The sequence below is a fragment of the Tachysurus vachellii genome, chromosome 13, assembly GCF_030014155.1.
Source record: "Tachysurus vachellii isolate PV-2020 chromosome 13, HZAU_Pvac_v1, whole genome shotgun sequence".
Taxonomy (NCBI): Eukaryota; Metazoa; Chordata; class Actinopteri; order Siluriformes; family Bagridae; genus Tachysurus; species Tachysurus vachellii.
Window position 1 is genome coordinate 20,766,018 of NC_083472.1, and position 14,886 is coordinate 20,780,903.

The 14,886-nt window shown below is 43.4% G+C and overlaps 1 protein-coding gene across 1 annotated transcript; it reads right to left on the minus strand.

Moving 5' to 3' along the window:
* Positions 1-155: 155 nt before the first annotated feature.
* maea (macrophage erythroblast attacher, E3 ubiquitin ligase) lies at positions 156-12,597 on the minus strand. Its single transcript, XM_060885494.1, has 9 exons — positions 12,442-12,597; positions 8,530-8,715; positions 7,278-7,481; positions 6,962-7,084; positions 6,640-6,716; positions 6,445-6,553; positions 5,374-5,507; positions 4,819-5,014; positions 156-2,023 (listed from the first exon to the last, which is right to left on the minus strand). The coding sequence occupies exons 1-9, from the start codon at positions 12,508-12,510 to the stop codon at positions 1,928-1,930; spliced, it is 1,194 nt and encodes a 397-aa protein (XP_060741477.1). The 5' UTR covers positions 12,511-12,597; the 3' UTR covers positions 156-1,927.
* Positions 12,598-14,886: the final 2,289 nt, after the last annotated feature.

The window sequence follows — 14,886 nt, forward strand, 5'->3', positions numbered from 1 at the left end:
AAAATTGAGCTAGTCACAAAAAAAAACAACAACTTAATTATGAATTATGTCTATAAATCTATCTACCAACCACAGTAATTATAACAAACCTTCATATTTATATCGTTGATATCTTTTTCATGCTGTGCGTTTTTAAGTCATTGACATTCACACCATTTTAGTCAAATAATTTTTTATTGGACTAAACATGAACAACCCAACTACTCTATGAGTACACACATGCAAGAGCAGTATCTAAGTAGCCTTTCCACACTTACAATAAAATAGCACATTTGAAAGCAGCTTGCCAAGTATAAAGGGAAAAAAAAAAAAAGAGACTGTGCTAAAAAAAACAAAAAAACTAACTGCTATCTGACTGGGAAAATCTTAATGGTATGGAGTCTAAAATAGAAAACGTGTGCTTGAACAATGACACAAAACTATTTAGTGCTTCGTCAAAAAATGCTCATGATTATCTGAAGCATAGATATATATTTTAAAATCACAAAGTGGTTAAGACCTTATCAATCCCAAACCTATGTAGCCCTTACCTTTAAGACGTAACACAAAATAGGAAGACGGTCTATTTTTTTTTTTTCTAGAAATGGGAAGTAACAAATCAGGGTCTTGTGAGGTATGGAGACACAGTGAGTCAGGCTTTATGGTGTAGCATGTACGTTGTCAATCTACCCTGAGATTTTGACACTACAGGCTGCTTTGGTGAAGGAATGCTGAGGTGTGCATCGAGAACGTGATCCTTGTGAGATCTGCTCGAGGGAAAAGAAAATAGACATTCGTGATGCAAAGATTACTCAGATTACTCAATCTCTATATTTTGGGTAAATGAACATATCGGTGCACTACAGAATTGTGCAGGACCTGAAGTTCACGGCAGACGGGTGTAATTTGTAAAGGGAAAAAAAAAAACACATTTTGTGCACACCTCTAAAAGAATGCATTCTTCATGAATCCCAAAACACCACGAAATCTGGCATGAGATCAGATCTTTTTTAGATGAGAACACGTTTCCTCACAGATGAGCCTTACAAACCTTAAAATTTTAGACGCAGTCACAATAAAATCCTGCTACACTTGACCCAACAAACTATATGTTGGTCACGGACACGAGTAGTCTGTATCGTAATGATGGACCTGTCGAAACACGGCATGAGATGTAAAGATTAAGTAAGTCTATAACAACCCTTCACAAATAGCTACCAACAAACTGCAATGTCTTTCTACACCTAGTTACATCAACTGAGAATTATGTGCGATGTATTGCCATTGACGCTACTACACTTTCTATAAGGTAACTGCGGCGACAGGGAGCGCGTGTGTGTGTGTGTGTGAAAATGTGCCGGTGTTATCTAACCGTAACCATATGTGGTAACAGATTTTACAGGTGCTCAGGCAAGTTTAGAAAGTGGACCCTATTATGCTCTAAACACTTTGGTCTAAAAAAAAAAAAAAAAAAAAAAAAAAAAAAAAAACGGGCACCCTTGAATAAAAAAAACAAAAAAAAAAACAACAAAAAAAAAAAACAATGGTCATTTTTAAGCACACTAAAAATGCAGAAGCTCTCCGATATATGATGTGGAGCCACGTCCTTTTGTCTTCACACAACTGTCAAGAAGCCAGTAAAGGAAAATGATGAAATATCAACCTTTATTTATTCTTTTTTTTTTTTTTTTAAGGATGTATTGTTCTTCCTCATTTTCACGATTCGGTTGTATAGTAAAAACCTCCAATGGATCAGAAACCTTTTTTCTCCGAAAAGGTTTGGCAGAGGGCAACTGAACTTAGTCTCATGGAACACTGGCTGAGAAACGGAGGCCTTCAGACTACAGGTTTCATCGTTTAGGAATTCAGCGAGCCCAGGGTGGTGTCATTTCAGGAAGGGGAAAAAAAAAACCAAAACAAAACTTGGAACTATGCTCTGAAGACCACATCACATGATGTAAACCTTCTCAGCCTGGGAGAAGCTGAAGACTTCTTTGGTTCTGGGGCACACCACCTTGTCGTCTTGGCGAATAGACAGGAGAGACTGTAGAGGGAATGAAAAGACATCAACATACAGTTTTAAACAAACTAAAGCTAAATATTTATGAAATGACATAGAAGTGGGTTTTCAACGCTCGTATAAACTTAAAAGCAGAAAAGAAATTTAAGGCAGAAAGTGGCAGCAAAGACCTGGCAAAGCAACTCAAGGAAGGAAATTCCACGTTTGGTGACGTCCATGGGTTCAGGCATGGTCGTTGATTGGAAATAATTTGTCGCCAAGTATTAAAAATAAACCATATATTTATAATATACAATATATTGTATATAACCATATACAATTTATTTTGTTAGTTTGTCCAGTTATTTCTGAACCTGTGAAAATTGAGGTACTAGGTAAAAAAAAAAATCCTGAACAGTTAATGCAATATTTTTGTTAAACCCCTTGAATTAAAACATGGTTAAAGTCTACACTTCACTCACTTCTGGCTTAATTTCAAATCCACACCGGCAGTGTACAGAGGCAAAATATCCAAAACTGTGTCACTGTCCAAATACTTATGGACCTTACTAACAGCCACTATGCGTTGCCAGAACAGCTTCAATGTGCCATGGCATAGACTGTAAGTCTCTGGAACGACACAAGACCCAGGAGCACCCACCATATCGCCCTGTGGCTTGGGGGCAAAGTCATTCTTGAAGAAAGCCCTCTCATCTAAATAGAAATGTTACGTTTAAGGATAACGACAGTCAGTCAGAAAAACCCTGTATTTATTTTCATCTATATGACATTTTCCTAAAAGGGCAGGGCCTATTTTTATTTATTCTTCTCAAGAAGTCAAGAAAAAAATCTAGATTTGTCTTAACTAGATTATTTGTCTAAACTAGATTAATCTAGATTAACTAGATTTGATGTATTTGAACTTTGTATTCCCAAAGGCCGGTATGCTAGGGTGGCAATACTTTTGGAGGCGAGTGTATACGAGCATGTGACACACACGTCCATTTTGTGGTCATTTTTCATTTTGGAGCCGGGGCTGTTCAATACTGGTAGTCGAGTAAAGAGTAAAAGCAAGAAACTTCAGAACAGGTTCTACAACATATCAGATTTTGGTGCATGTGGCTGGAAAAGCCATAGGAGGTGAAGCATTTAATACATTTTTGTCTAAGAAGAATAAGCAAAACAGAATGTTGGCTTCTACAAGCCAATATAAAAAGAGAGAAACGCTAAGATTATTTTTCCTGTTGTAAAGAAACAACATTTTCAGATAAAAAGCCAAAGCAGCATGAGACCTACAAAAGCAAGTGAGACATCCAAGGTCTGTAGCAGAAGCGGGACAAATGGTGAAATGTAAACTATATATAGCTTTTTACACATTACTGTCCTTACAGTAATCTTTCAACTGGCAGAGATCAAGAGAAAAAGAGAGAGAGAGAGAGAGAGAGAGAGAGAGAGAGAGATATGCACACACTGATGCAGAAACAAAAAAACAGAACAGAGAAAGAGAGAGAGGTACAGAGACAGAAAAGAGAAAGAGATGGGGAGAGAAAGAGATAGGGAGGGGAGACAGAGAGAGAGAGAGAGAGAGAGAGAGAGAGAGAGAGAGAGAGAGAGAGAGAGAGAGGTACAGAGACAGAAAAGAGAAAGAGATGGGGAGAGAAAGAGATAGGGAGGGGAGAGGGGGAGAGAGAGAGAGAGAGAGAGAGAGGTACAGAGACAGAAAAGAGAAAGAGATGGGGAGAGAAAGAGATAGGGAGGGGAGAGAGAGAGAGAGAGAGAGAGAGAGAGAGAGAGAGAGGTACAGAGACAGAAAAGAGAAAGAGATGGGGAGAGAAAGAGATAGGGAGGGGAGAGGGGGGGAGAGAGAGAGAGAGAGAGAGGTACAGAGACAGAAAAGAGAAAGAGATGGGGAGTGAAAGAGATAGGGAGGGAGAGGGAGAGAGAGACAGACAGATAGGGAGCGAGAGAGAGAGAGAGAGAGAGAGAGAGAGAGAGAGAGAGAGAGAGAGAGAGAGAGAGGTACAGAGACAGAAAAGAGAAAGAGATGGGGAGTGAAAGAGATAGGGAGGGAGAGGGAGAGAGAGACAGACAGATAGGGAGCGAGAGAGAGAGAGAGAGAGAGAGAGAGAGAGAGAGAGAGAGAGAGAGAGAGAGAGAGAGAGGTACAGAGACAGAAAAGAGAAAGAGATGGGGAGTGAAAGAGATAGGGAGGAAGAGGGAGAGAGGGACAGACAGATAGGGAGCGAGAGAGAGAGAGAGAGAGAGAGAGAAAGAGGTACAGAGACAGAAAAGAGAAAGAGATGGGGAGTGAAAGAGATAGGGAGGAAGAGGGAGAGAGAGAGAGGTACAGAGACAGAAAAGAGAAAGAGATGGGGAGAGAAAGAGATAGGGAGGGGAGAGGGGGAGAGAGAGAGAGAGAGGTACAGAGACAGAAAAGAGAAAGAGATGGGGAGTGAAAGAGATAGGGAGGGAGAGGGAGAGAGAGACAGACAGATAGGGAGCGAGAGAGAGAGAGAGAGAGAGAGAGAGAGGTACAGAGACAGAAAAGAGAAAGAGATGGGGAGTGAAAGAGATAGGGAGGAAGAGGGAGAGAGAGAGAGAGAGAGAGAGACAGAGAGAGAGAGAGAGAGAGAGAGAGAGAGAGGTACAGAGACAGAAAAGAGAAGGAGATGGGGAGGGAGAGAGAGAGAGAGAAAGAGAGAGAGACAGGGAAAGAGAGAGAGTGAGAGAGAGAGAGAGAGAGAGAGAGAGAGAGAGAGAGAGAGACTAGATAAAATGGTATAATGGAGCCTGAACCTGTGTTCGTGTATAAGATTGCCCTGTAACAGTTCTCTACTCACATTATAGCCATAAACATAGCCATTAGGCAGCATCATGGGTGGGTTGTTCTCGTTCATGACCTCCCCGGAGATTTTACACACCAGACGAGAGTTTGCGCAGTGGGCCATGGGAAGAGGCTGAGCCAGTTTGTTCAGGGACTTGCTGCATACGGGACAGTCAGGGTTTTTAGAGGAACCATCCTCTTTATAACACTGTCTGTGAGCCAAGAGTCAAGGGCAGCAACTTACACTGGACATTGCTCATGCCTTTTGCATGAGAAAAAGTAAAATCTTAAAGATATTTTAGAGAACAAATACATAAACCTACAATGTTCATCGTTTTGGAAAGAGATTTAATATCTCAACATAACTTAATGTGTGTCTCTTAATTAAGTACTAAAGAATCTGAGAAACACCACAGTAAATGTTTTTTTTGGCTAGAAGTGACATTTGTTTTAAAGGATATATAAACATTTGCATGTAACTGGATACTAAGAACGTGTTAACATTATCTCTAGGTGCTTTTAGGAGAATGTGGTGTGTGGGAGGTGATCAAGCCCATTGCTGTGAGGATACGGGGTTTTGATGGCAGACAGCCCTGCCTGCAGAGTGATGGTGAACACAGAGTTGTTCCCCAGCTGGTGTAATCGGTAATTGTCGTATCTGAATTGCTGGATTAGCATTTTCCAGCGTCCTGGATCCAGAAGGTCCTACGAGAGACAACAAGCATCCGGTAAATCAGTTTCGCTGTTTCCAGCCCCAACATCAAGGGTTCAGGTCATTTTATGAAATCATTTTCTTGTGCTTCTCCAGTCTTGACTATACTTCCTTAAAAAATAAATATACAGGATTTCTTATTGTCCTCTTTAATCTCAATTAACAAAGTGGGGTGCATGATGTTTGAAAGCCAATGTTGACATTTGAAATCACCAAAACAAACACGCCCCTAAGCCAAATGGGTGTCACCCCTATTTTGGTAGCTCCGCCCCACACATACATACGCAACCCAGGCGACTATTATGGCGGAACCTGCTGGGGCAGCTGGCTGAGGGGATATTTTTTATCAGTAAATGAACTCAATGAGTAATACTATGGTGATACAGATGTGTTTTTGTAGTACTGTGTGTTGTACCATGAAAGGTTTAGCTCCGTTTCACGCAGAAGACGACGTTCAACACCTAGACCCCGAGGCAGAGGTAACGGCAGATATCCGCCATGTCAGTGTTTCAATCGCTTTCTGCTAATGTCACACATGCGCACTGAACACTCTCTCCGCCTCATATTGACAAGACACGCCCCTTTCTGCTCATTGGCTACATGTTCGTTTTGTTTGTCGGCCCGACTCAGTTTTCTGAAGCATTTTTCAAACATCGGGCAGGCACCCCACCTTTAACTTGGTCAAAATGTTTCTCTAACAGTTCCAGCTGTAAAACAAGGCACTTGTTCTAATCGTTTCTATAGTAACGGCTAATTCACAGGGACTTGTATGACTGATCTATAAGCCTAATAATTAAACAATGTCCTGTTTAACAAAAAAAAAAAAATCCAATCACAGTTAGGAGGAATCTGTATGTAGATGTGTAACATTTATGGAGTCTCCAGTCTCAAGTGCACTTATTGAGAAATGACTACGGTATTTGAACTCACTTTGTAAGGTGAAATGTGAGTGTCAGAAGGAAACGCCAACATGCCCATCACCTGCCGAACCTCATCCAGCTGCCCGCCTTCTGCTTGGCTGAAATGTTTCCGTGCATGTCTATAACACACATGGGTGAGTTTTACAAACTGTATGTATTTAAATGGCTCTTAATCAGTTCGGGTTACAGAAGCAGGTCACTGTACCGTACTGCGTCCATGCGTTTGTTCTGTCGAATGAGCTCAATAAATTCCTGGATCCTTAAACTGAACTCCAGACAGCTCTGAGAGAAAGGAGACATTTATATATCCCAATGCAAATATAATATAAAATACTAGAAAAACACTTTATTGAACAGAGCAAATTCAGTATGCTAATCATGAGAGAAACAGAAGATAGCTCTAATGCGATGCTTATATCAAGGATTTTACAGTGCCGTTAAAGATGACTCAGCCATTTGAGCCAATCAGATCTGAGAAGTGAAGGTTTCTGATTTAAAATGCTAAACTACTATATAAACGTCGTTACCTTCATTTTCCTCAGACGAGACTTGTTGTCGTGGCACCAGGCCAAGCAAGTGGCGGTTTCCTGCCTTTCAAGTGATTCCTCCACTTCTTTTGCAGTGAGGAACATCTCAATGTTGACCAAATCCTGGTATAAATGTAAATGTACAGAGATCGCTTCAGCAAATGAGAAAACAAGAAAAATATAGAAACCTTTCCTTTCCCTCAGGGGTGAATTTTTGATTTTTATGCACCTTGTGTGTTGTCGGTTGTTCGTTTTAAATAATTATGTGTGGGTTTGATCTACATGGAGCAAAGCAGGGTAAAGAACAGAGCTGCACCTCAATGCCACTTTGTTTGGCGAGCTTGACAGCGGTGTTGTAGTAGCCACAGCGTAGCAGGTGCTCCACCATCATGCGGTCCATGCGCTTCCTCTTCCACACGCTCACGTTAGCCGGTTGGTCGCTGCTGTGCTCCTTCAGGTGTTCGATACGCCGCTTGCAGAGTTTAGCACTCTCATCCTCGGCCTGGATTGATTCTGCTGCCTTTAAGAGATGTTAAGAGATGCATTAGCACCCTGTAGTAAATCATACCCTACCTCCAATATCCAGACACCAGAAAAACCACCAACTTGAGCACTGAACCATTAGTTTCCCAACACTGTGCCATAAGAGCATAACACCATCACATATTTGGATTTTCTTTCGTATTCTCATACTGTTGTCTCTGTGTACTGGGAGCGTTTGACAGTGAAACAAATTTCTTGTACTCGCAAGCATACTTGGCAATAAAGCTCTTTTTGATTCTGATCCTAACTCTAAGCAACCTAAAACCATCAAAGTTTTTCAGTCTGTTACCCCTTTTCCACCAACCGGGTGCTGGTCCAGAGCTAGTGCTGGTGCTGGTTCAAAGTTGGTTCCACTGGCGAACCTTCTAAGAACCGGTTTGCCTTTCCATCGGCTAGAGAGCCATCACAGAGCCGAGTCTGACGTCACTGTATACGTGTCACGTTACACAGCAACGTTAGTGCAGCAGCGGCAAACACAAACACATCAACAATGGCGGATGTTGCTTTACTGTTAATGCTCATGGCTTTGTGAACCTACATCGACATCTAAATGCGGCGAATCCAACGTGTACGTGCAGCTCCATTTAATTTGTATAAACAGAGGTTGTAATCGAGAAAATACATAACGTTATTTTATCATTAACACAGAAAAAAGGTAGCCTTAGCATGTAGCTACATACTTTAAGTAAACATTAGTATACTTAAGGTACATTACCAAATGCGCTAACAGTAGCCCCGCCCACAGCCCCTGACGCAAGCGGTTCTTAAGTCTGGACCAGCAATGTTTTGGTGCTACTTAAGAACCACTTTTCCTGGTTCAGAGCCGGTGCTTTAGCTGCCTAAAAAGAAAGAATTGGTTCTAAATTAGGCTCTGAACCAGCACTCAAACTGCCTTGGTGGAAAAGGGGCATGTGAGTACACACCAGAAAAATGGAGGCCTTTATGTATTCCTTTAAAAACCAAAAAAGAAATTCCATGAACCCATTTTGTAGCTGGTAAGAAATACGGTTACTATGTGAGCCTACCTTCCGTTTGAGTGCGCTTAACTTCTCCACCACACCATCCAGCAAGGAGACCACCGAGTCCACTACAGGGAAGGAGCTGCTCAGGGTCTTCTCCAGCTCGGCCACCACCATGGTCACGTGACTCGTCTCACGGTCTATGTTTTTCTGCGCTGCACGGAATCGCTTGTTTAAGGTCTCATAAGGAACCTGTAGGGGGACAAGACATGTTCAGGACATGAAGCAACTAGATCAGTTGATAGAATCAAGATAAGAACCTCTGAAAATTTAAAGGAACAACTCATGTTCAAACTAATCATTTTCTTGTGGTCACATAAATTGCTACAGCAAACATAAAACAACTGGTTCACATCAAGATCTCTCACTTCAGCTGTGATTTATATAAAGTCTGTTTTAGTTATCAATGTTAGTAGGATGTCAGATTTTTAAAAAAAAAAATCCAGCTGGTAGCTATAAGATAATTTCACTATGTATACAAATGATTATGTACTGAATCTGATTAAGCAATGTGAGATGTAAAAATGTCCTTTGTGTCACAAACATCTATTTTCTGCACCATTTATCCTTGTTACGATCCCAAATGGTTTTATAGGGGTATGGTTGGGAAGGTAACAATATGAAATGATTATAAAGTTAGATTTCTGGTGTGTATGTGGCAATCAACGACAAGGACAACAAATAGAGGGCAAAACCTGTCTCTATTATCATACAAGTGGTGGTGACAAAGGCGATAATATTTACGATATCTACAGAAGCAAGATAACAAAAGACACAAAGGGGAAAAGAGACACAAACAAAAACAAAAACAAAGAAATAAACAAAACAAAACCGCGCTAACTTGAATTTAACCCTCTAACCTAAACTACAAAGGAAAGTAATAAAACAAATCTTCAGCGTCGATGATGCCCTAACTAACCTATACTTCCTATTCAAACAAAAGGTACAGAGGGTGGCACGCACTCCTAACCTAGTGTGTCTAATACAGAAAAGCTTACCTACGTGTTGCACAATATATGTCACGTGACTTACTCACCCCAATAGAAAGAGTCACGTAAACAAAGCGAATAAAGACAAGCATCCAGATGCAGAACGAGTGACTAACAAGTCACATACACAAAGTGACTAACACATTGGGATACACGAACAGTCTGACATACTAAAGCCGCATGAACAATATAGCTCTCTAACAAATTAGCACACGTCTCCTCCTGTTTCTGATTCTAATCCTGATTCTGTTTCTGGTTGATTGGTGGGTGACGTCACACAGGATAATGAAGATTGACAGGAGGTGCCCAATGGTAGGGATCTGAAGAGACAGATAGTGGAGCAAAGAGAGAGAGAGAGAGAGAGAGAAAGAACAAACAAAGCACCGAACCCACAAACATAGAACGTAACAATCCTATACAGGGTCACAGGGAGCCTGGAGCTTATCCTAATGAACTCAGGAAACAAGGCAGGGAACAACCTTGGACACACAATGGACAATTTAGAAATGCCAAACAGCCTACAACGCATGTCTAAGGACTGCACTTCTACAAAATAATGTTCACATTTAATAAAGAAATATCAATTTCATATGATTTCTCTTCTAATCTATAGTATATAGTGAAAAGTATGTGGAACCTGAACCTCACACCTGTGTGGGGTTCTTCTTCAAACCGGGCCACAAAGATACACACACACAATTTTATAAGTTTCCTTTCTATGTTGTTGTATTCCAGCACAAAGCGAGCTCCATGAGGACAGGGTTTGTCAAAGGTGAAGAGGAGGAACTCAAGTATCCTACACAGAGCCCTATCGAACAACTTGGGGATGAACTAAAACACCAAATACACCCCCAGACCACCTCACCATCCCAAAGGCAGGACCTGATCTCAATAATGCTCTTGTAGCTGAATGAACATACGTCCCCACAGCCCACTACAAAAGCTTGTCGAAAGCCTTCCCAGATGAGTAAAGGTTATTAAAAACAGCAAAGAGGGAATAAATCTGGAAAGGGCTGTAGAACAAGGACATCAATTTCTAATGGTCTGGTGTCCACAAACTTTTGTCCATATTGTTTTTTTCCTTATCTCACATTGTCCTCCACTATGATGCTCATTACTGTTGTGTACAGTATTTAGCTTTTGTTAATTAAAATGATATATTGTCTCACCTCAGCGATATACTTCAGGACACTCAGACAAAGTATTCTGTAGTTAAGTCTTGCTCATTTGTGCAATTATCTAATCACAATTATGTGTAAGGATTAAATTAAGTCACAGAAAACATCAGATTACTTAAAAAAAATAAAAAAAATCTGATCTTAAGATCCTTGACTGTGGCATAGTTGTCGGTGCCAGACTGACTAGTTTGGGCATTTCAGAAACTGCTGATCTGCTGGGATCTCAAGTTTCATTGAGCCTGTACCCACTGTATCCTGAGATTCCTGCTCTCAAAGACAAGACTTTAACCGGATGTGGTCTGTCGCAAGCCCATTCTCGAGCACATCGAGGTTCGACATATTGTGCATATTTCTGAGATGCTTTTCTGCACAGCGGGATTGTAAAGAGTGGTTACTTGCTTTACCGTAGCCTTCCTGTAAGCTCAAATCTTTTCTCCTTTTAAGCTCTCTCCACAAACAAGACATTTCCATCTGCTGAACAGATGCTCCCTGGACATTTCTTTTGTTTTTCAGGTCATTCTTTGTAAACTCTACAACCGTTAAAATGTTTTCTGGAACTACTCAATACTCCACTCGGCCTATAATAACTACAAAACCTTGGATGTCTTCATTCTAAAGTTGAACGCGTGTCGTTCGTGGTGGATTTTGTCAGCATGATTAAAATGAATGAATGAATAAACAAAAAATATAACATGGCAGGATTCCAACAGTGGACACAAATGATCTGACAGGAAGCAGAACAAATGAGCAGCCCGTGGCATTTAAATTCTGCATGCGTGCACACAAGTGAGACAGATTCCCTCTGTGTTTTAAGCTCAATAAATCCCTGATATTCAGTGTCTGATCTCGACATGCAGCTTTCCTGAGAAGCGTCACTGCATGCTTGATGTAGGAGGAGGAAGAAGAAAAAAAAAGCAGTGGCGCAGAGAACAAAGGTGGCAAAAGCAGCCATCACACGTTCTGCATGATTAAAACCAAGGCATGTAGGCACCATGAATTTGACTTTCTCTCTCTCTGTCCCTCTTTATGCAGATTTACACGTCTGCGTGCACAGACATGTTGATCCATGTAAGCATTCAGACATGTGCATGTCTGATCAGCACCTAGACGTGTCTCATACACAAACCTACACCGTGTGTGTGCTCTGTGCTCCTGTGCACATCGTTACAGTCTCGCATCACAAGCTAGATAAAGGAAGGAAGCTATGACCGATGACGAGCTAACGCTAAACAACAAGGACGTCATGTTGCGTTTACGTCACATCAGCTAGCAGCACTCCGGCCTGAGCCATTTTAGGAATAAGGCACCGGGTATTTATTCCAGGAGGCAGCCATTTATTTCAGCAGGCAGCTAAAACAGTCGTTGCCTGCAGGGGAGGCTATAACATGAGCCGATGAGGAGCAGAGGCGTTTCTACAGACATCCAGTATTTAGAGCTGATTTTACTAAACAAAGCACGTTAACGGGGTCATTTACAGCATTTACACCAAAATTATTTACCTAATTACACCTTCATCTCGACTGATATGTCATTATTCAGCGTGTGTGTGTGTGTGTGTGTCTGTCTGTCTGTCTGAGTTGTTTTGCTAACTTGTTTAGCTTTTAGCTCCCTGAACAAACCCGCAGTTCTACATTGATACCAAACCTTCTGACATCCGGGTTAAACTACAGCGCACAGCTAGTTAAACACAGCTTCACCCGTCTAGACGGTTCTAACGGGTGTCGTGAGTAAGTATTTAATCAGTTACCAACCTTCAAAGTTGGATATTCTTGAACCTTAAGAGCCATAGAGAGTTGAGCAGCTGTTTCTTGAACCGCCATCTTGGTTTGGGGAAAATGTTGCGCATGCGTAATACAAATCAGGGCGCTAGCGGTAGATACGCTTGTTCATCAGTAGACCTTACTGATGATTTCACAGTAAAAGGTTTCTTTACTGCCTCCTGCTGTCGAGACGAGACATTAAAGCTGTCACAGTGTACATGAGCCACTACACAAAACAAAATAAATATATATATATATATAAACAAACGTGCCTTTTCCCTCTGATTCAGTGCTTTATGGATTGTTTTTTTCTGCCACTTGAGACACTTGTGCTAAGTCTGTGCACATCAATAACTGTGTGGTTCAGCTCAGCTACAAAATCAGGCATCAAAAGACTACAGAGAACGGTTCAGACTGCCGAAAGGATTAGTGTTCCACATAACCACCCTTCAAGAACTGTATATATCCAGAGTGAGAAAAAAAGGGCTCAGAAAATCACTCACATCCAAGTCATCCACTTTTTAAACTTTTAGCATCTGTCCGGCGATACAGAGCCCCAAATACCAGCATAACCAGGCACAGGAACAGTTTCCCCAGTGTATTTTGTTGTCTGTGTACTTCAAGGGTATGACACTAAAACAAATTCCTTGTATGCACAAACATACCTGGCATTTAAGCTCCTTCTGATTCTGGAACCAGAGCATTCAGAGGAAACCCTCAAAACACAGGGAGAACATGCAAACTCCACGCACACAGGGTGGAGGTGGGGTTCGAACTCCACACACACAGGGTGGAGGTGGGGTTCGAACTCCACGCTTCCAGGGTGGAGGTGGGGTTTGAACTCTACGCACACAGGGTGGAGGTGGGGTTCGAACTCCACACACACAGGGTGGAGGTGGGGTTCGAACTCCACGCTTCCAGGGTGGAGGTGGGGTTTGAACTCTACGCACACAGGGTGGAGGTGGGGTTCGAACTCCACACACACAGGGTGGAGGTGGGGTTCGAACTCCACGCTTCCAGGGTGGAGGTGGGGTTTGAACTCTACGCACACAGGGTGGAGGTGGGGTTCAAACTCCACGCACACAGGGTGGAGGTGGGGTTTGAACTCCACGCGTCCAGGGTGGAGGTGGGGTTCAAACTCCACACACACAGGGTGGAGGTGGGGTTCAAACTCCACGCACACAGGGTGGAGGTGGGGTTCGAACTCCACGTGTCCAGGGTGGAGGTGGGGTTCAAACTCCACGCACACAGGGTGGAGGTGGGGTTCAGACTCCATGCACACAGGTTGGAGGTAGTGTTCGAACTCCACGCACACAGGTTGGAGGTAGTGTTCGAACTCCACGCACACAGGGTGGAGGTGGGGTTCAAACTCCACGTACACAGGTTGGAGGTAGTGTTCGAACTCCACGCACACAGGGTGGAGGTGGGGTTCGAACTCCACGCGTCCAGGGTGGAGGTGGGGTTCAAACTCCACGCACACAGGGTGGAGGTGGGGTTCGAACTCCACGTGTCCAGGGTGGAGGTGGGGTTCAAACTCCACGCACACAGGGTGGAGGTGGTGTTCGAACTCCACGTGTCCAGGGTGGAGGTGGGGTTCACAGGTCCACAGGTTCACAACTCCACGCGCACACAGGTTGGAGGTAGTGTTCGAACTCCACGCACACAGGGTGGAGGTGGGGTTCAAACTCCACGCACACAGGGTGGAGGTGGGGTTCAGACTCCACGCACACAGGTTGGAGGTAGTGTTCGAACTCCACGCACACAGGGTGGAGGTGGGGTTCGAACTCCACGCATCCAGGGTGGAGGTGGGGTTCAAACTCCACGCACACAGGGTGGAGGTAGTGTTCGAACTCCACGCACACAGGGTGGATGTGGGGTTCAAACTCCACGCACACAGGGTGGAGGTGGGGTTCGAACCCTGTGTCCACAGGTTCACAACTCCATGCGCACACAGGTTGGAGGTAGTGTTCGAACTCCACGCACACAGGGTGGAGGTGGGGTTCGAACTCCACGCGCCCAGGGTGGAGGTGGGGTTCGAACTCCACGCACACAGGGTGGAGGTGGGGTTCGAACTCCACGCGCCCAGGGTGGAGGTGGGGTTCGAACTCCACGCACACAGGGTGGAGGTGGGGTTTGAACTCCACTCACACAGGGTGGAGGTGGTGTTCGAACTCCACGCACACAGGGTGGAGGTGGGGTTCAAACTCCACGCACACATTGTGGAGGTGGGGTTCGAACTCCACGCACACAGGGTGGAGGTGGGGTTCAAACTCCACGTACACAGGTTGGAGGTAGTGTTCGAACTCCACGCACACAGGGTGGAGGTGGGGTTCAAACTCCACGCTTCCAGGGTGGAGGTGGGGTTCAAACTACACCTCCACGCACACAGGGTGGAGGTGGGGTTCGAACCCTGTGTCCACAGGTTCACAACTCCAC

Bases quoted from the DNA above. Each gene is read 5' to 3' on its own strand.
- maea (XM_060885494.1), bottom strand. From the start codon at position 12,510: ATGGCGGTTCAAGAAACAGCTGCTCAACTCTCTATGGCTCTTAAGGTT. The intron at 8,716-12,441 runs GTTGGTAACTGA...GTCCCCCTACAG, and splicing joins AAGAATATCCAACTTTGAAG to GTTCCTTATGAGACCTTAAA. The intron at 6,554-6,639 runs GTACAGTGACCT...TGTGTGTTATAG, and splicing joins AAACGCATGGACGCAGTACG to ACATGCACGGAAACATTTCA.